This window comes from Apaloderma vittatum, unplaced genomic scaffold (genome assembly GCF_000703405.1).
Source record: "Apaloderma vittatum isolate BGI_N311 unplaced genomic scaffold, ASM70340v1 scaffold11538, whole genome shotgun sequence".
NCBI classification, from domain to species: domain Eukaryota; kingdom Metazoa; phylum Chordata; class Aves; order Trogoniformes; family Trogonidae; genus Apaloderma; species Apaloderma vittatum.
This window is the reverse complement of record NW_009731360.1, coordinates 155,237-176,675: the sequence shown is the minus strand read 5'-3', so window position 1 is coordinate 176,675 and position 21,439 is coordinate 155,237. Positions and strand designations below refer to the sequence as shown.

General features: G+C 38.4%; 1 protein-coding gene across 1 annotated transcript in view; it reads left to right on the top strand.

Annotated features, from left to right (window-relative positions):
• NELL1 (NEL-like 1 (chicken)) overlaps positions 1 to 21,439 on the top strand; it is a 251,715-nt gene that overhangs the window by 219,083 nt on the left and 11,193 nt on the right. The window contains exon 14 of the mRNA XM_009875157.1: positions 15,017 to 15,157. Coding sequence (XP_009873459.1) covers positions 15,017 to 15,157 — 141 coding nt within the window. The remainder of the gene's footprint in view (positions 1 to 15,016; positions 15,158 to 21,439) is intronic.

The window sequence follows — 21,439 nt, the reverse complement described above, 5'->3', positions numbered from 1 at the left end:
TTCCATCCTGGGTTGTTTTTTTTTTTTAAATTTATTTTTTATGCTATGAAATATTTGGAAGATAGTGCTCCATCTATGAGATTGCATCTCCTTCCTGGAAGTGCAGTCCATGGAGCTCAAGTGTGATACTCTCTGTCCACCTCGGGACGGGAATTGCTTTAGGGGGCACAGTACCTTTACAGCAGATCTGAGATGGGACACTGGACTTTTTTCTACCACACTATGGTCTGTGCTATTGACAGAGGGTTGGGTGTTGCAAAATTCTGCTCTGGAAGATGATGCTTCGAAAAGTAAATCTAATGTCTGTCGTCAAGGTCACTTTCTCTTTGTCCTTGCCTGCATAACTATATGCCATGAAATAGCTGCAATAGATAGCTCCAGGGCTGGCAGTGAATGGTAAAGGGATTTCTTTGTATAGCGTTTACTATTTTAATGGCTTTTAATGGAGGAAGAAGTATTATTATTTTTTTTAAAATATTTTTTTGAGTCACAGTTAACCTGAAAAATAAATACAGAAATATTCAGTTCTTCTCAGGAAGCACAGTTCTTACCTCATGACTTTTGTATAATTCTAACACCTTTAGATATGTACTTTTGACTAAAGCAATAGAAATGAAGGTAGAAATTTAAACTTTGATGAGGAAGGTTATAAAATATGGAAGCTATTAAAGCAGTTCAGAAGATTCTAGCCCCACCTCAGAAATGGAGAAATGTTCTGTGAGTGCTTAGGCCAAAAACTCTCTGTTGCGGGGAGGTCTTAAAAGAATTCAGACAAGGGGATGAATGATCCTTGGTAAGTGCAAGAAGGTAAAGAGCTTGTTCAGGCTTTTGCTAGCGTGTGTGAGTTGTTTGGCTCTGAAAGGGTAGGAATAGTTTTCTGGAATAGTCAGAGCAAACAAACAAACAAGCAAAAAAAGCCAGCCTAGGACACAGCTTCAAAGCGTGTCCAACAAAAGGAAGCTGTTGTGTATCGAATAATTCCTTGTGCTAAGATTGGCAGCTTTTTAAACTTTTCTTTGTACTGTCACTTGAACTTTTTATTCTATGCCAGGGAAAAAAAAAAGAAAATGGAAAGAGAAAGAAAATAGGAAGATATAAAAATGGATAAAAGAACAATAAAAAGCAGGCAAGGGCTTATTGTAAAATATATCTCACTTAAAGCATTGTTAAAAGCACTGTTTTCATATCTTTCAAACTGTTTCCTCCATCCAGTGTCTCCCACTGGACCATTAAAGAGGCTAAATCAGCCTCAGTAGCTTACTTGCCTGCATGCCAGCTAAAGAACGCTGACATGAAGATGGTCTCTCCTAATTCATCTTCAGCTTGCTGAGGCTCCTGTAGAGCCCTTCCTCAGCGCTGAGGTCTGTCACAGTTATTATTGCTGCTAATGCAGGAGTGCATCAGCTGACAGCAAGGTTTCTCAAGAGGGCACCTCTAAACAGGAGGCCAGTGCCCACAGAGCAATAAGCAGAGGGAAGAGTGAAAGAGACACGACACAGGACTTTAAAGTTCCTGCGGTAGCCAGAGAGGACACAGCTGCCTGGAGAGTACCAGTCGGAGGGGACAGCCTGCCCTGTAGGCAACTGCAGCAAACACAGAAAGAAGAATTTCTCAGGCTGGGGCTATATGAACAGGAGCACAGCTACAGAGTGAGGGTGGGGATTGCTCATGAGGCCACATCTGGAATATTGTGTCCTGTTTTGCCCCCAGCTAAAACAAGAAAAACATTGCTAGCCTGCAGCTTGATCAGCAGAAAGCCATCTGGATGATCAGTGCTGGAGCACCGTGGAGGGAGACTGAGGAGTGGGGCTTGTTCAGCCTGCAGAAGACACAGCTCCACTGCCTCCTCACCATCGGCACTGTAATGAAATAGCTGTCAGTTTAAAGTTCACCTTTTCACAGGAAGGAAATGTCATTAAAAGGCAGGTAGCAGTGGACTATGTATGCAAATACTTCTTTGTAAGGTCAAAAATCAAAGTAACGGAAGAAAGAAAGAATTGTGAGTTAGGTTAATGAGGCTCCTGTGAACTCCTTCTGAAATTGTAGGGAGAAGACAATAGTGCTGTTCCAGCTCGATGTGATCCTGCCCTTACTCTGCATGCATTCCCCACAGGCACTGCCTCCCCTGCCTGTCGGTTGCTCTGCCCAAGAAATGTTTTCAGTTTGGCACAGGTGAGGCCACCAGTTTTTGTGAACTAGTGGCTGGTGACTTCACCCTCAGACCTTTTATATCTAATTCCATAAGATGAAAGTTGAGCTACATGAATGCAATACGTGGTTGTTTGGATTTTTCTGAATTAAAGCATTCCCAGAAATAAACTGATCTTTGCTCACTGCTGCTGGTTCTTGCCTAGCTACGTGTTAGAGAAGCAGAACTCGATGAACTTGAAGAGGACTGTAAATATTCTCTAATATTCCAGTTCCTTCTTGTCTGCTATGGCTTCCCTCTTTAGCCTTTCTTTCATGTTTATCAATCTAGCAGGATGATTCTGCAGGAGCTTCTTGTTAAAAGATGTGTGTACATTCCTGGTTTAAACCAAATGAACGCAACATCTTAGTGGCAGGAACTTTTTTCAGCAGTTGAAGTGACCACGTTGGGTCAGTTTGTAATTTCGATGTATGTTTGGATGCATTTCTGAAACAGCTGTATGCCAGCTGTGATGTGATTTGTACTGAAATTGTTTCAATGACTGAATATCTGTGAGGTCAGAGACCATATTTTCAGTTACTGAAAAATGAGGTAGTTTTACTAAGAAAATGTATGTAAGAGCATAATATCTGACAACTTCTAAAGGAAAAAAGCAGGTATTTTGACATTAGCTTAAAGAAAGTAAGATTTGCATCTAAAAGACTGGCGAATTTTGGGGTGATATGTAACTAAACAATAAGCAATAAAGGCATCTTTTTTACTGTGTTTAATAAATTAGACAATTGTCTGTAGGATTCCTAAGTTGGCACAAGTTAAGAAGCAAACAAAATATGCATCTTCCAATTTGCCTCTTTTCTGCTGTATTTTACAGTCGGTATATCTGTGAAAACCTTGATTTGGAAAGCCAGGTATTTTAAATTCTGTTTTGGTGGTCCCAAGTGCCTTGACAAGGGCATGCCGTGTGCTTTGCTAGTATTCGGTGTTCATCTAGTTTAGAGCGACCAGTGGCCTAAGTCACTGTCAGGCAGTAAGCGTTTTTTATACCAACTCTCGAGTGATTTAAATCTTACAGATTGTGACATATGAGGTGCTCTTATGTGGCCTTAAGAATAATTTCCGTTGCCTGTTGCTATTTTTTGGCTTAGGTCGTATTTCGTAGTGTGGGAAAACTTCCCCTACAACCCTTTTCTTGCTCTATTTGTTATTCATGGCTACACCACCACTGCTGTTGTCCTTCTTCGTGACATGAGTCAGTCGTCACACTGTCTGCAGGAGCTCACCTCACACAAACTTTGATCTGGATTTGATGTGCATGATGGAAGCTGTAGGTTTTGGGGAAAGATTATGTGGTCCTTGTGTGAGAAGGAACATAGCCAGTGTAAATAAGGAAAAAATCTAAAGGGACAGTCTTAAGTGCTCTGTTTTCAGTGATTTATTTTTTGTCTGATGTATATACTGAAGAGCTACTAAAGGTTTCTGGAGTATTGGAAAAAATTTGGCTACAAATAAACAGATATGAAGAGAAATTTTTCAAGATCAAACACAGGGGCAATAGCAGCACCAGTGTTAAGCCTCAGGAAGCTGTTGCTTCTAATCCTCAATTTACTCGTCTAGCTAGGTTCACTGAGGCTTTGGAACCACTCCAAAACCCCAAGAACTAATATTTAGATTATGGAGCACTCTGAGGTTCCACAAAGTTCAAAATGATCCTTCTAGTGCAATGAAATCTACTTTTATGTGCCAGCTTTTGCAGATATGTTTTTGCAGAACAATTGTATAGATTACTACATTTTAAGAAAGTAAATTACATTGTGGTACATTTTGAGAGACTCCTAACTTTGGGAATGCTGTTGAAAAGCAATTACATTCAATTTATATATAATAAAGCTTAGTTAGTACAGTGAATTGGGGGGCACAAAACCACTTTGGAGAATGTGTTTATTTAAATGAGTGGGTATCTTATTTGTGCAGTAAGCAGTGGTGACTGTATCTTCATCGTGGATGATCAAACTCCTTTCAGATAATCAAATGAACAAAGTCTTTTTAGTATTTTTATTTTTTTACAAAGTATTATAATATTGCATAATACTTAGGAGGCGTTTTGAGATCACAGGCTGAAAGATGGTATAAAAGTGCAATGTATTTATTATTATTATTATTAACATTTGATGAGTCCTCTGGCTTTTCTTTCAGGATTTTCTACTTATTTCAGTTGCACATTTTTAATTGCTCAGTGAAATGATGTAGTCATATCTCAGAGTTGGTTTAATTGGAATTATTGATGTCTGAAGCAACACTGAGGCTGGGAAAACTGGGGTCTGATCAAAGTCTGCAACTAATGGTTTAGTGAAGTTAAAAATTCAGTCTTAATTAAAAAATGAAAGAGAGAGCGTGTGCTTTCAAAGTGCACATTTTATGCTAAGGAAACAGTCACTTCTTATTTATTTGGAAAGATTCATTGCAGTATTTAAAATGAGGAGTAATAGTAATGACTCAAATTTTTAATCCTGATACTTACTGAGTTTCTTACCTGGAAGCATTTACCGGGTGACACTATGCTTTCATACCTGCTGGTGTGCATTATTCTCTTTAGTTATATTTAGAACTGCATCTAAAATATGAAGTTCCTTTTAAGGTGGGTTTCAAGATTTTTGAATATTATTTGGTAATGGAAACCAAGAATTTTGAGTTTTCTGTGGGAGAATCTTTTTGGACTAATTGAAGGAACGTAGAGCTTTTTACAATTTTTAAACATGTTGTATAGAACAAACAAGTTTAACACCAAAATGAATTCTGATTCGAACTGATAAAAAATAAGGAAGGTATCAAGTGGTCAGTATTGCTGTTTGAAAGTCCGTATCTCTGCTTACTGACTACCAAGGATGCGCAGCGCAGTTATTGAGCATCTCTAGTCAGGTGGAGTGAATCCTGCCTGAATGTGTCAGAGGGGTAGTTGGGCTGTTGTGTTCATCTAGCAAATTTTATTAGGTTTTTTTGCAACATGTTGACTCTGATTATTTAGTACAGTGAAATATGGTATTGTCTAAAGCAACTGGGAAAGCGCATTTTTTTCGCATTTCTCAAACTTAGCGGGTTGTGCATGGGAGATCAGGACAGCAGACTCCTTTTTGTGACTGCATATGCTGTGATGGAGTTAGGAACCTCATTAAATTCAACTGGTGGGGTGAAACAGATGGAAAGTGGTGGGACTGGAGAAAGTTCAAGCACACCACAACAGAGAATGGCTTTTCCTTGCATTAGGAACCAAAGGAGATAGCCTAAAGATCTTGATTTCTCTTCCTGAACAATGCAGTGTACTGTGTGGAAGACCTACCACAAAGTGCATTCTCTTTGTGAAACTTTGTTCATACGTTCTCCACAAGTATGCATTTTTGTCATTGCCACTGTATTGATCAGCACTTCCTGAGCCATTTTCTTCCGTAATTAAGGATGCAGAGAGCTTTGCATTGTTTCATTTGTAATCTCAAGAGCTCTTTTTACACAGCTTGTTTGGGGATTTCCTTCCTTGGGAGAGTTTATTACTGTATGAATGAAAATGCGTTTCTGAAGCTGTTAATCAATTCAAGATTTAAAAAATCTGAGAATATTTCTCATTATTCTTTAACTCTCAAGGGTGCTATAAGGCATGCAGACTATTATAATCTAAACTGCAATTTGGCTTTGCTTCTTGTGCCCTTTGGCACAGTGGTATACATTGGAATTTAAGGAGAGTGGCTAACACTCCTCCATCCCAGACACAGTGAAGAAAATGTGCTTTTTATTATTTTCTCATCAGCTGCTGCCTCTTGTTAGCAGTGAAATTGTTTTGACAAGTGTTATTTTGTCTGAACCATATTTGAATATGGAAGGACTCAAAAGAACTTCCTAACACTGTGGACTATTGGGCTGCAATATAATCTTTCCAATGAAGTGGAAGGGGACTCAGCATGAGGATCATTTTAAAATTGGTTGAGGCAAATCACCGAAGAATGTATAGTAGGGAGCATTTATTCTCTGTCACAGGATGTGCTAGATAATAGGCTATTTCTATGGCTTTTTGATGTTGAACTTTAGCATTTCAAGTGCTAGATGGAGCGATATATTGGTTATGCATTGTACCTGAAGACTGGGCATGGAGTAGTCTGCTGGCATTGGATAATAGCGCTAAGGCTCATCAATGAACCTTTTATACATAGAGCCAGTGTCATCTGCATGATTATTTTTGTGCAGTGCACTGGGTTGCAGGCAATTGGTGCATTCGGCAGAGAATGCTGTTTGTCAGTGTACTGTTTTATAAGAGCTTCTGTAGCTCTGACGAACCACTTTGCAGCCTGCATACAGTTTCTTTAGCAGTTTTTGTTGGAAGTGAGTGTTCCTGCTGGGAAAGAATCACAGAATGCTTGAAGTTGGAAGGAACGTCTCAATGTTATCTTTTCTGACCCTGCCGCTGAGGCAAGGCCACCTAGAGCCAGTTGCCCAGAATCGTGTCCAGACAACTTTTGAATATCTCTAAGGATGGAGACTACACAACCTCTCTGGGCAACTTGTGCTACTACTTGGTCACCCTCACACTGAAAAAGCATTTCCTGATGTTCAGATGGAACCTTCTGTCTTTCGATTTGTGCCCCTTGCCTCTGGTCCTGTCACTGGGCACCGCTGAGAAGAGTCTGGCTGTGTTCTCTTTGCATCCTCCCTTTGGGTATTTTTACGCATTGGTAAGACTCCCCCAAACCTTCTCCTCTCTAGGCTAAACAGTCCCAGCAGTCTCAGTCTTTCCTCATATGTGACGTACTCCAGACCCTTTATCTTCCATGTTGCCCGTTGTTGAACTCTTTTTGTATGCTCATCTCTCTCTTGTACTGGGGAGGCCAGCACTCCAGGTGTGACCTCACCAGCACTGAGAAGATCCACCTCCCTTGACCTGCAGGCACTACTTTGCCTAATGCAGCCAAAGATACCATTTGTTGCCTTTGCAGCAGGTCACCTTGCTGGCTCATGTTCAACTCAGTGTCTGCCAGGACCCTCAGGTCTTTTTCTGCCAAGCTACTTTCTAGCTAGTTGGCCCCCATCAACTGTTTTCTTTAACATACATCTCCATGAAGTCATTCGTCTCAAATCTTGTGATCTTGTAAATAATGTGCAACTCTTCAACCACAACATGCCAAAATTAACTGTCAGAAATAATTTTTCTTATGCTTAATACTTTATTTTTATCAGCATTTAATGTATTTTTCCACCCAGATTTTCTGAAATGTATTTCTGCAACCTGTAATATGTTTTTAGTATGATCTCACTAGTCATTATAAATTAATTTAATCTGAATTTAAATCTGTTATGCTTTAAACTGGCTAAAAGCAGCTTTGTGCACAAAAATACTGTGTTGTTAAGGATGGGCTTGAATTTTTTACTTTTTTAAAATCTGTGTAATCCTAGCTGTGTAGAAGTAGATCTGTGTGTGCTGAGGGCTTCATTGATTACAGCCTATTGACATGATAGACCTCTCCTTGTTGATCTTGTTCTCTCATTTTATTCTAGTATGTGTATCTAATATTCTGAACAGCTACTCATGTGTAATATATGCAGATACAACTTCAGTATCAGAATTTAGTTGAATTAGTAATCAAGGATGAAGATACTGAACTTGCTTCAAAAATAAAGCCTGTGTTCCTTAGTCATGAGAGGAAGTGAAGGTTGGCCTTGCCTCTACCTGGTTATTTGAGAATGTTGTTATAGGAAATAGAAAAATTATGTGACCTAAACAACAGGACAGCAAACTGGAATTAGAAGTTGCTTCTTGCATGTTAGCTTTGGGCAACTTTGGGCAATTCACTGTATCTCTCTGCCTTAGTTATCTCACCTGTAAATTGCATGTGAAATCTCTCTCTTCTACTGTAGAAAATAATATAAACTAATTATGTAAATACCACTTTCCTAGTGGTCTGCAGTTGAGGTTCTGTACAGAAGCGCTACCAAATTGATTTGCGTGGGTAACCGTAGCATGGAGATGACACACAACATTTCTGCCTGTTTCTACATGAGTACTTAGAAAAATAATAATGTCAGGGTCCTGACAAAGCGTCCTGGTACATTTAGGAAGAGCATCATGTCAAGAGTGTATGAGAGGAGCATACCTGGAGATCTGTGGGATATTGCCAGCAGATTCAAGGTGCTGGCAGGCAGTGAGCTAAACTTTTCTCCTGATGCTGAGAGTCATCAGTCCACCAGTGGTTGGAGCCTGTAATCAGGCTATCTGAACTGTGTGCTCCCCACACCTCCCTCCAAGCCAGCTATATCAAGCCTGATCTTGTCTTCCAAGACATGGGCAGAGCCCAAGTACAATAAACATGGGGCTAATAACCCTGCTGTTTTCAGGGTGAGGTTGTCGGAGACACATGTTGACCGTAGGCTTCAAATTCAATAGAAAGTCGCTGCATCAGTTTGAAACTTAACCCACTAATTGTGGAGTCAGTCTGTTTCTGGCTTGTAGAGTGATAATTAAAGTACTGTTTGCAACAAATCTCAAATGCAGTAATGAATGTGAAATAGTTCTTCACCCTGCCTAGTGTATTCCTGCCATGGTTTCCACTGAGCAGTCTGGCAGCAATTCTTATTTCCTGCATAGCCCAGTACTCTTTACATATGAGAATAAAAGCCTTGTTTCAGCTCCAGACTCGTGAAACAGTGTTTATTGTGACCATCCAGGACTTTTTGATTGCATACTCCATGTGTGCTGCATTCTCAGGATACAAGTAGACAGATATAAGGATGTGAGAGACACATGCACTAAACTTACAAAGACATCATCTTGGAGTGTGTATTGAAAATGAATTTCAGTAAATTACATATTATATAATAAAAGAATTAATCTTTAAAATCAGTTGTACAACTAATCTTTGTTATTATTCTGATACCAATTTAATTCCATTTATTATTGTTAAACTCATCATTCTAAATTTGCACGAGTTTCACATGATTAAAAGTCTTGATAACACCCATCCAGAATTACACAATAAAGCATATTACAGCTGTTCTTTAATTATAATGAGTGGTGGGCGCACCTTTCATCCCTGAAAGCCATTTAGTGCCATTAAACTGTTGTGTGGGTTAGATTATTCATGAATTTGAGTTGTATTCACCATCTTAACAAATGTAAAGTTTTATGGTTTAGTGCTGTGTCCTAAAAATAGAAAAATGGACCAAAGCCTGTACCATTTATTCAGGCAAAACTATTCCTGCTTGAGAAGGAACTGCAAAGGCCAATATAAATATAACGCAATTAAACCAGCCTATGAAAACAGCCATGACTGCTGAGGAGAGAGAAATATGTTACTTGGTGCTGATTGTTTGCCCAACCTCTCCTAATGAGTTTAAAGTAATTAGAAAAAGAGGCTAAATGTTAAGGGAAAATTTCCTGAGCAACTGTTCCGTAGCCTGCTACTGGCTTCAGTCACAGAGAGGGGGAATCTTTATCACCTGAGACACTTAAATCTATGAGACAAGAAATTGATGATTAAAAATGTCAATAGATAGTGCTCAGACAGATGTCTTTCCTGTCCTTGCTGAGCTTTAGTATCTCTGTAGTCTTGACAATGAACTGGCCCTACAAGGTTGAGCGACAGCCGTGAGTCATTATTCCAGTGTAACTAAATTATACAGTTATCTGTGTTCTTCTAAGTTACCATTTGTTTAACAGCTAAATTGCTGTAGTGGTGCTGTATCACTGGCTTGTAAAACGGTGACAAGGCGGGTGTTGTAGCTGCTTCTACTTTGCACTGGGAAAATCTGGCAGACTTGAATGGTGACCGTTGTCAATGTATTTCTGCTTTGTGTTGCATATGTTTAAAAAGAAATGCACGCCTTTCTTGATAACTGTAGTGGAGAGATTTAGTAGTATAGCCAGTATAAGATTTAATGATAAAGGATAATACTCAGCCTTTGTGTAACTTTATGTAAAACAGCAGAATTGTTATTTGCTTACATCAACTGAACTTGGCATAAGGGTAGGCAGGTGGGGGATATTTTTTTTGAGAGAGAGAATTTTTCATCTCTGCTCATCCAAAGTAGTTGTCTGCTTTCAGGGTTTATTTGAAGTAGTCGAACGAAGTGGAGAAGCTGTTTGCACAGTGCTGTCAGTGACAGCCCTTTCTTGCTATCTTTGTCTCGTGGCAGTGAAGCTCATGCAGGAGAAGGAGATGAGAAGAGGCTGTATTTTACATAGAACTGACGCTTCGGTTCACTGGATGAATTTTTCTGGTGTCTTGATGTTGAAGAAAAATATTCTAAGGTGGAAAACAAAGCTGTGATGCTCTGGAACTAATGGAGTTAATTGCCAGGGTGCGGTTTTAATTCAGGATGCTTGAGACCTGTGCTATCCTTTCTTGTTAATGCATGCTTTTCCTGATTATAGGTCTCCTGATCAAGAGAGCTAAAGATAAGCATCTTATATTTTTTGCAACAAAAAACCACAATAAGAGTTTGACGAACAGACACCTGTATAATAAAATTCTTCTGTCTCATTGATACTGTAGATTGCTAGCTATGACATGACATTGAACAGTTTTTCTTTCAGTATTATCACACAGTGCCTTATATGTGATGAGGCATTAGAAAAGACTGAATTATTTTAATTTTCCTTTTTCAAGCGGTTCTGAAACCATTGTGTTTTATTTTGAGGTAAATTATCCTATTTATCTTGTCTGTATAAATACCTTTATGAATAATGCAAGAATCTGGGATGCTAAAAGTAAAAATTACAGACCTGTCCTTAAAGAACAGGATTAACACCCTGCAAGATCTTATTCAAAAGCAACTGGTGCTTTATTCTACAATATAGAAATGTGCTGGTTTTGAGCTTTTGCAAAGCCATTATAGTGAAGTGTTACCAGATCCATTAACAATTCCATAGTAATGACAGTTAAATAACTGAGCAGGGTAAAAGCAGGCAATGGAATGGTCTGTACAGGATCTCCTTTTACATGGAGGCTGTAAAAAGGCTTGAATGAAAAAAGTGTGGAAATAATTCCATAGAAGCAGCAATCTCTTATGTTGAATTACAGCTGGAAACAAAAAACATTTCACTTCATGCAAAGGTAGTGTATTTAGCTGAAGACTACAGAGGCAAGTTAAGGTTATGGAAAATTTTCAGTTTCCAAGGAAATCCTGTCTGTTTCTCACAAGCACTATTTTATAGGTTATCTAGCTATTAACACAGATAAACAGAAAGCCCATACAAATTTGTGAGTGAGTAAATATGTTTTTACTGACTTCTGTGAGCGTGGTTTAGCCATGTGGGATGACAAAGGGAAGGATGTGCCTGTGAAGAGCTGGAGCCCGAGAGCTGTGTGCTTGCTCTGCTGCCAGGAGCTGCAAGGACAGGCAAGAACTAAAATGTGGGAACACAGCCAAAAAATGTCAACCCATTGTTTTCCCTGTCCTATACCATTACAGAATTTCTAGAAAAGTTTTCCTGTGCTCCTCTGGAGAACAATTATAATTTTTGTACTGTTTTCACTCTCAGGTCAGAGGTGCACACTTTCATCTCAGCTTAACATAACTTCATGAAGTTTATTAACTTTATGAATATAACATCCTGGTAAGCATCTGGACACACAAAAATAGGGCAAATTTAGCTCACATTCTACAGCAAAACCACCAAACCAGACTTGGGTAGAAAGATATTAATCCTGAGGCAAGTATGCAAATATAGTGCTAGGATGTAAGGATACAAAAAGAAAGATGAGGGAAGGTGAATTGATTTCAATTCCCTGAACTGGCCGTTATGTAAAGCAACATCTTCCTATGCAGGAAAAAAGTCCTCAAAGAAGTGTTTATAAAAGCCTTAGTATGTCCAGATGGAAGCGATCTTTTAAACAAACTAAGTATTGTCACGGCATGTGACACGACGTTTTATAAAGCTGTTATTTGCAGTTTCATCTTGGTATGCCTAGCATCTTAAATCATTCTGTATTTCTAAACCAAATCCCTACTATTTTCCTCTGCCTGCAGACGTGTATGTATATATGCTGTAAATAATGCATAGGATCACAGGAGAAACTTGCAGGCCTAGTCATAGTATTTTCTCCCCTTTTAGTCTTTATGGACATCATTTTAAGCATGGGAATAGGAAACTGCAGTGTATTAGACAAATGGAGAAGGCACTCGTCAAGGGTTAGGCTTTGGTCCGTGTTTTTTCCCATTTACACTTCGTGCTGATTGTACTTAATGACGTGTTGCCAAAGGAATACTAAGTTGTTGCAGAAGCATGGGAAGGGCTGATTCTCCATTCTCCTCCCCACACCATCAGCCCAGCCAGTCTCCAGCACACACACACACACACAGATATGCAGGAGGAGACTGGGCTGGGGAGGAAGGAGGAATGCTGAGCTTAACCTGGAGAGGAGCAGGACACCTCCCGTGAGTTGCAAGTGGCTCTGGGAGAGGAGATGCAGTGGTAGGGAGCAGAGCTTGAAGGTTTTTTTACCAGTTGTTTCTGCATCCAAAACATCTTTCATGTCAGATTTTCCCAAAGCATCCCACATGGCACCTCCTTCTCCTTGGCGTGCAGTAGGCAGTGCTGGTGCAACTCCTCTGGTTTAAGGAGACCAAAGAAGTAAATAAAGAACCTGTGGAACTGAAAGTGAGCCCTGTTTTCTCATCTCCGCTGGTTTAAGGACATTGGTTTGTGTCTCCTAAAAATCAGTGGACAAAAGCTATAGATAGGTATGGCACTGCCATGAGAAAACCATCTGGTCTTTAAATAGTTCTATGTATTATTTTACTTTTCTCACATAATCTACTTCTTCTTCCATTGTGTAAACTGCTGCTTAGTTTTGGCATCCTGGCAGACGGGCTTTCTGAAAAGTAATCCACCAGTCAATTAGTATCCTACACCATGAGCCTAAATTAAATACACTTTCAAAAGGGCCCAAGTTTAGAAATAGATTTTAGGAAAACTCTATTGATTTTGTGAATTAAAAATGTAAAATTGAATGCACAGAGGTTCAGTACAAGGCTGACCCGAGGAAGCAATCTTTAAACAGGAGCATTCTCTGATTCAACACTGGGAAAGGGAAGAAAGCAGTTGACCTGCAATAGCAAAGTCATTCACTTTCGAAATAGGATTAAACTTGTTCCACCAGCCATGACATGTGAAAAGATCATGGTTATAAATTCCATTTGCTGTAATGAATTGAAAGTGTCTGAGTTTGCAAGCAGCACTCATCATTGATGGACAGCTAGATTTGTGCAGTGTTTTAACACTAAAATTAGCTTCTACAAAATAAAAAGTACAGAAAAGGTGGCAGCAGTGACAGATTTTAAAGCATTAAAAAATTGACTTTATTGTTAGATGGAAGCTGAATGATGCTAGGAATAAAACGTGGATATAACCCTGTTATGTAGATAACTTCGTTCTTGAGTGAGGGTGAACACAAAACTGGAAAAAGGCATTTGTTTAGGCTTCTTAGCTGTATTTCAACAAGAATAAATATTGTTACTTAAATGAGGAAAAATTGAGCTTTTGTGTGGTATTGCTTGTCAGATGAAGAAAATGGAATTTTATTGAAGGATACTTTCTTCAAATCAATTTCAGCGTACGTCAACATGACTCCACTGCTGTCCCTGAAACCTTATTGGTGTATGTATTATGTAAATTGAGATAAAAGCTACACTCTGTGGTTACTTAATAACCTTTGATGCTTGCAAAACTAAAGGCAGTTTCAGAACCTATTTTTTACAAATTTATGTGTTTGGTGTGCACAGTTTTATGCCTATTTTAAGAGTGCTTATTGCCAAGAAAAAATCTCAATGGGTGAAAATGTCTAATATTTGTGAATAATTTGAGATTCATTTTAATTGATAAGGCATACATCTGAAAACTGTCAAAGTTTTTTTTAAAAAAAAAAGAGAAAAAAAAGTTTACGCTAAATAGAGGAGTGAAAATATAATAGCTTTTTAAATTACCAGAAGGTTAACATATAATTAATTTGTTAATTTTAATTACAACCCTACAAAATGTGCTGAAAAATGCTCAAAGGGGAGCAGCAGCCAGGTGCCAGCCATGATTAACCAAGGTTACTAGCAATTATGAGGTCTCTATTAACTGTGTTACAGAAATTTTAGGAACTCCTTTATAAAACCACCAAATTTATTGGAACTCAGCAGGGTTTTCATCTTCTGTGCCTTTCCATTGCTACTGACTTGCTTTCATTTGCCTCACTCGTTTCCCGCTAAATGTTTTATCACAGCTGAAGCCTGGGCTGCTTTTTCTGTTTGTTGCACACTGTTATGCATATACCAGGTATTTATTTTGATGGTACAAATAAAAGAGATTAACTGTAGTTGGCAAAGTCCTCTGAGCACCTTAAGTGCTAAATAGCTGCAATTATCACAGCTGAATAGTAGAAGTACAAATCCTGAAGAAAATGCTCTTTCCAAGGTGTCCTGGGACATGCAGTTTGTAAAGCATGAATATTGCTGAAGCTGCCTGTTCAGTGGAGAACCTGCTTTGCAATGTTTTATATGCACAGACAGAAGTAACTTCCGAGTTAAAAATAAACAAGAACAAAAAATATCTGCATGTTTGCCTTGCATTTTAAACAAATCATGGTGTAAAGAAATACCTTGTGTGTATCAAATTCCATGTTGTTTTATTGTTCTTTTTTGTTGTTGTTATGTGAGTCGTGTTTTAAGTGTTGTTTGGAACCGTAATAAACCTCGATCCATCTATTAAAGGAAGATTTAAAAAACCAAACAACAACAACAACAAAAAACAAAGCACTACCACCACCCTAAAAAAATACGAAACCTAAAGCATTGATGTCAAAGGAAATTAATTTCCTGGCTGGCTTGTGTTTTTCTCTGAGGCAGATATTGATGAGTGTGCAGAGGGGATCATTGAGTGTCACAACCATTCACGCTGTGTTAACCTCCCAGGGTGGTACCACTGTGAGTGCAGAAGCGGTTTCCATGACAATGGAAGCTATTCTCTGTCCGGGGAGTCCTGTGTTGGTAAGCAATGCTCAGCAGAGTGGTTTTTTGGTTTGTTCCTGTTTGCTTTCTTTTTATTTCTCCTTCTGCATGGTCTTACAAAATGACTATTGAGACACTGTCCTGAGCAGTTCCTGTGTTTGAGGTTAAAATGAGAGTCCAAGTGAGCGTGTCTCTGTTTGTCAGCATCCCCAGCCACGCAGCGTGGGTGCGGGTTCAAGATGCATCGCAGTTTTGAACGGTTATTACAGGAGGAAGGCAGTCGGAGATCCCGAAGTGTGACTTACTGTGCTTTGCCATTTATCATCATAAGTTGCTGTAAAACCTGAAGTGAAAGTCGGCTTTCTAGGGAGCATCATAGGCCACAAAAGGGGAAGAATCGGTTTTCCATTTTCGAATTTCAGCAGAGCAATATGAGAATGCATTTGGGGTATGTCTGAGTTGCTTTGCTTAGTTTGTTTTCCGTTGTTTAGCATCTTCATCGTTTTATTTTTAGAATTATGCAAATAGCATTGAGCTTTTTATGCACCATGTTTGCAGAATAAGAATGTGAACAGAGAGGAATTTTTAAAGGGTGAAAATGAGTTTGTCAGTTGTCTCTATGGAAGGACAAATGATGAGGCTCCATGAGGAGTTAGTGCTGGTTCTTGCACCCTGGGTGCCCTTGACTGGCCCTAAGACGTTGTGTGCCACTACAGCAAGTACGCACTAAGAAACCATAATGAAGATGCTAACTGTGTAACATATTTTTACTTAACATAAATATGTGTAACATATTTTTACTTATTTTCAGACGCTTCATACATAATTTCTATATATTTTATCAGTTGAGTTTAAAACTATTTAGAAAGGATCCCATTTTAACTTACGTAGAGATACAGATCAGCTTCTTATAGTTCTATGCACTTTCTCTGGAATTTCAGTTACTTCATCTTTACTCAGTTCTATGAATTTTATGTAAAAGCTCTTCTGCTTGTTCTGTGAAATATTTTTTTTAAACACTGTAATTTCGTTTATCTTGTCCATAAGGGTGAAGAGCTCTTTCTAGGAGTTAAAGTATACAATTAAAGTTAAAATAAAAAATTGTAAGAAAAAAAATAAATTTACTGTTAACTTGACACAAAGATTCCTATCTTTTTCAAAATTTGTCTATTAGAAGTCCTTGGGATACAGTAGCATTGTGATTTAAAAATGCAGAGGAACAATAATTATGTTCAAAATCAATATTTTGGAGATTGTCTAGCTATATTGGCTTTTTACACATTGTACTGAGCTGGCGGGGAGCTCAACAAAATCACAGCAGTGAACTTCATTGGAGTGGCTGTGTTAAAAATGACAAACTTTACAGCATCTTGTGACTTCATAGATAAAATATCAGGTGAGTCACATATTTCTAAACTGATTCTCAAATGTTGAGATGCTGCCTACCAGTACTGCTTGCCTGGGGCAGCCCATCCCTTGTTTGCCTGGTTTGGGACAAGGACTATGGTTTTAGATGGCCCATAGCTGGGCTCGGTTGCTTGTATTGCATCGCTGTGCAAGGGAAGGGCACTTTACCTCACAGTGAAAGGAACTCCAAATCTTCTGCATTCTGTGGAGTTTGAAAGGATGAGTTTTGGTGAAAACAAACTGCCCTCATTTCGACCTGCACAGCATGCTGGAAGTTTGTAAGGTGAGGTGCTCATCTTGCCATATGCAAGTTGATAACAGAATGTGAAATCAGCGGGGTTATTTTAGCTAAATAGCTTTTCTGAACCATCTGCTGCAGGGGTGCCAGTGAGGAAGAGAATAAACCAGTTGACTTTATTTCATTATACTGGTTAATTAATTGAAAGATTCTGCTAACCCACACTGACAAAGAAATTTCAAACCATGATGTTTGTTTTAAAGTACAACTAAGAATTGGTGTAAAAATGACAGATAATACCTCGCATTCTAGCTAAAACGCTGGCTTTCATCACGTTACAGAGCCTGGTTGCCTGGTGGAGTATTTAGAGTCAGGACCAGAGTCATTCACTCTGTTTCTGATAAAAAAGGGTTCATCTGCTTAGCAACAGCATTTTGTCCTGGTATATTTTACAGACCGTATACCTATACCTGAGGTGGATTTGAGCCATTGCCCTTCAGAGTGTTTTGAAGCATTTCTTCTTTGTCCCTGAAAGACAAAACTTGGAGAACGATAAATAGGCTAAAAACATAAGTAAAAAAAATACTAAACCCTTCCCCACAAAATAATAATAGTAACATATGAAAATCAGAGCACTCAGCTCTGACAGATTGTCCAAAACCCAGGCAACCAGTTGCTTTTGCTGGACCCATTTGTGTATCTCTTGTTTAACCCCCTTTCCCTCTGCTTATATGTAGGTGGTCTTGGAGCAGAGTCATTGCTCTGCTTACAGAATGTTTAAAAAATAACATCTATTTTGGAAGTGCTGTGATACCTCAGTGCTTCTAGAAGCTTTATATTCATTGACTAGGAGAAAACAGTGGGGTTTGTCACCTGGCAAGGGAAAAATCTGTAAATCAAAACATGTGGCTGGGAAGGTCAGAATATTGCACCAGAGCCTGGTTAATAAGGATGTATGGCTTAGCCAGGCCACTTCAGGCTTGGGAAAATTCTTTTATTGCTTAAATTATCCACCAAAAGCAGCTTTGAAAAGGGAATATATTTCCATGGCTGTGCTTTTATAAAAGATGTCAGCTTCATAAGGTGATGGTGAGCAGGCTCAAATTAAGAGAAGGTAATTTAATTTCCAGCAGTAATGTTTTTATGAGGCGCTGGCCTTTCACAATATGTTATTAAGAATACTGCTTGCAGACAAAAGACAATTGCTCTACTAAGTTGCTACCAAAGTTTGCCTGGCAATTGAAACATGTAGATTATAGTTGCTGAGTTGGTTTGGGTTTTGTCTGTTTTTTCTTTTTTTTTAATAGCTTTACTTAGCTTTAAGGTAAACAAACAAAAATACTTTACAGAGAACTATGAGTTATCGTATGAAACAATATCCCCGTATTAACCACTATCTTCTGATGCCATGTTGAAGCAGCTGGCATACGCTGTTCTTTCCCTGCACTAAGTACCTGTTGCCAAATACTGCTACCTTGTAAGGTAACCATTTATTAAACCCTCACCACAGACTTTTCAGTGATAACCTTTAAGATTATCAGAGCCAAAAGAAGTGAAAAACAGGCAAAGAAATGCTGTATTCTGGCAAGTTAAAGATGTCCCACAAAACTCACTCATATCTACAGCAGAAAAATGAAAGCAAGTTAAATAGTACTTTTTAATCTCCATCTGTCGTTCGAGATGCTTCCAGTCTGTTCAGACGTTGGAGTATAGAATTCCAGATCTCATTTTTTCATGATATTTTGTGTTTCTGAGTCTCAACATTGTGAATTAAAAGCAAAGAAGGAAAAACAACCAAAGCAGCAACCTCTGCTTGTTGTTGGTAATTTCTTTTCTTTAAGAATCACTGCAGATTTTGTAGGCAAGCTTAGCATGGATCCTCCTCCCACTGAAAAAACCCGCAGGATTCACCATGTATTTCATCCTGACCTCACTGCAGGGTTAGAGTAGCTGTTGTGGGGCAATGAAAGCTGGAAAACATAGGACTCAGCAGCTTGTGAGAGAAAACTCAGCGTGTGTTAGTATTCCACAAAAGTCAGGTGCAGCAGTGCTTGAGGGTCAAGTCTGAATGGGTTTAAAATCGATTCCTGAAGCTTTCGTATAAGCAATAGTATGCTGCAGCCTTGTCTGTCCCCTAGATTAGAAAGTAAAAGAAAAGGAAGTTTGTTCTTAGTTTATTTTGCCCCTTTTCTGTGTCAAACAAAAAGCGAGACTTGTGTTTTGAAAATCTTTCTATATGCCTGGGAGTTGTTTTTCTATTGTTAGAGAAGTGGTATGTAGACAGAGTGGTTTGCGTATAGTATCTAAGACTAACTCTAGAACTTGCTGGTTTTGTCTTTCTGCTCATAGAATTTCTTAAAGCTCGTAATGTGAGAGTCTGTATCTGTTGATTTTATCCTGCAAAAGAAAAATCATCTTGCTTATTTTCCATTTAGTAGATTATGATTTTTGTATTCTGAGAGAAAGCTGCAGTACATGTCTTCAAGGTATTTGTGTTCAGTCTTTTCTATATTTCTAAAAAGCGTTAGTAAATCCGGTACTTGGAACCTGATTTATTATGCAATGTTCTTTAAAAGACCATTATGTCTCTATAGAATAAAGTACCATCATAAAATATTTTCTGACTAAAAATGAATCTGCTTAGTGATTTTTTGTTTCAAAGTTGAGTCCACTTTAATTTAGAAAGAAGGCAAATACATTAAGTGACAAGTTGCCTGTGAAAGATTATATTTCAAAAACAGTGTTAGGTTAAACTTGCACATACATTGGTTTGGGAGCCCAGCATACATTTTTCACGTTAAAATTATACTGTAATGGTTTAATGTACCATAACAGTTAAAATTAGCACATAAGTAGGGTTTTTCTTCTGCTACAGCTTAACATGATGTTACAGAACACCACACTGCATGACTTACTTGCACATATTTATTAAGGTGCTATAGCGAAGTCATACCATGAAAACCTGAATAGCCTTGAAAACTAAGCAATGAAGTAGCCAGGGATTGGTTTAAAATTTCAGTGAAGCCAAGTTAATGAACTTGTGTTGATATGTACAGTCATGCTTGTCTTCTGCCCCATTCAAATGCAGTGGCCATGGGACCTGTCATAATACCTGAGGCAGATTACTTCTTGTCGTAGGCAAAAAGGACGGAAAAGGAAATTGCATCTCAGGGGATTATTCTGTTCCATTTTGTTTCTGATTTCTTGTCTGCCCATATTACCAGGCTATCTTTAGGTACTTTGAGAGTGTATTGGGAAATGAGCATGTCTTGGGTGGTTTGTTTTCTTTCTTTTCCCAGCCACGAAATGTGACGTGGTTGCATTGCAGCTAAAATACATACATCAGGTGCTTGTTGCCGTACGCTTGTTTAAAGAAGCACAGATTTGGGAGTGTTTGAAGACTGAAGATCTTGATCAGTTTTTATGATAATCCTGTGTGATGTTTGAGGTGACACATCTAAGCAGCAATCACTGTGCTGTTGGCTTTGTGTTGTTGGTAGAAAATAGCACAAGGTTAGCATTACAAACAAGTTTCTAATTATGGTAATTTCCACTATAACCTCACTTTTCCTCTAAAAGGAACTGTGCAAAGATGGGAAGTAAGGCTCTGCTGCTTTTATTTGGGTTAATTAGTAGTCTGGCACAGATTATCTTGATACAATGAATAAGACTGCAAAGTCCTGTTCCAGGTGTAAAAATGAGATTGTTTTCACAGCTTGACAGGATACACGAAAGAACTAATCCCCCCAAAGTCAAGACAGATATTGAGTCCTTGTGTTATATATAGGGAAAGGCTATGGAATCTCTTTGCTATTTCACATATGTACTTGTTTATTGTTCTTCAGAGTTGCTTGATTTATAAATGAATATTTAATCTTCTCCAACTTAGTGTTGTTTTAAAGGGAAAGAACATTTGCGTATAGTTTTGCCTTGCTCATCACTAAATGTTCCAGTTTTGGGCCCACATCTTCCTAGAGTAGTTGTGGAAAAGCAAACAAAACCTGATGGGAGTGTGGGGAATTTGAGCTGAGCAAGGATTTGAATAATATAAAAATAATCTATATGCAAGTGTCTTATCATACAATTTTCATATTCATTAGAAGATTATTTTGGACATGTTCAGAATTTTAAACTAGGCTAATTTTTCAACACCTAAGTAGGTGAATTGATTCCGGTTGTTAAGAGAAATTTCACACTAAGTATGAGTATTTTCTTACATATTTTGCATAGCCATCTACATGCTGATCTCATGTTGATATAAGCAAGACCATTTGACCTCCATTAAAGTGAAATATTTTCTGAAGCTAACTGGGAGATAACAACGTGGGAGCATTTGCCTGGAGTGTTTTTCCTCTCCACCCTCACCCCAATCTGGATTGAGGCTGCAAGAGGAAAAGGGACAAAAACATGTTAGGCTTAAATTCTTTTCCTCAAGTGACTGGGAACGCTGGCTGTTTGTTCTGGCTTTTAGAAATGCAATCAGCAACAAGACAAAACCACCCAGGAGGTAGAAAATTAGCTTTATTATAAGTTCAGCTGGAAATGTGCAGTGTCCAAGCCCTCTATATTTGATTAATGACTAAAATTTTAAATGATAAATGCCATAAAAAATAAGAAACCATCATTTGAATAAAAAAACACCAAGAAAAAGCAAACCGAGTAGCAGTTAGGAATTT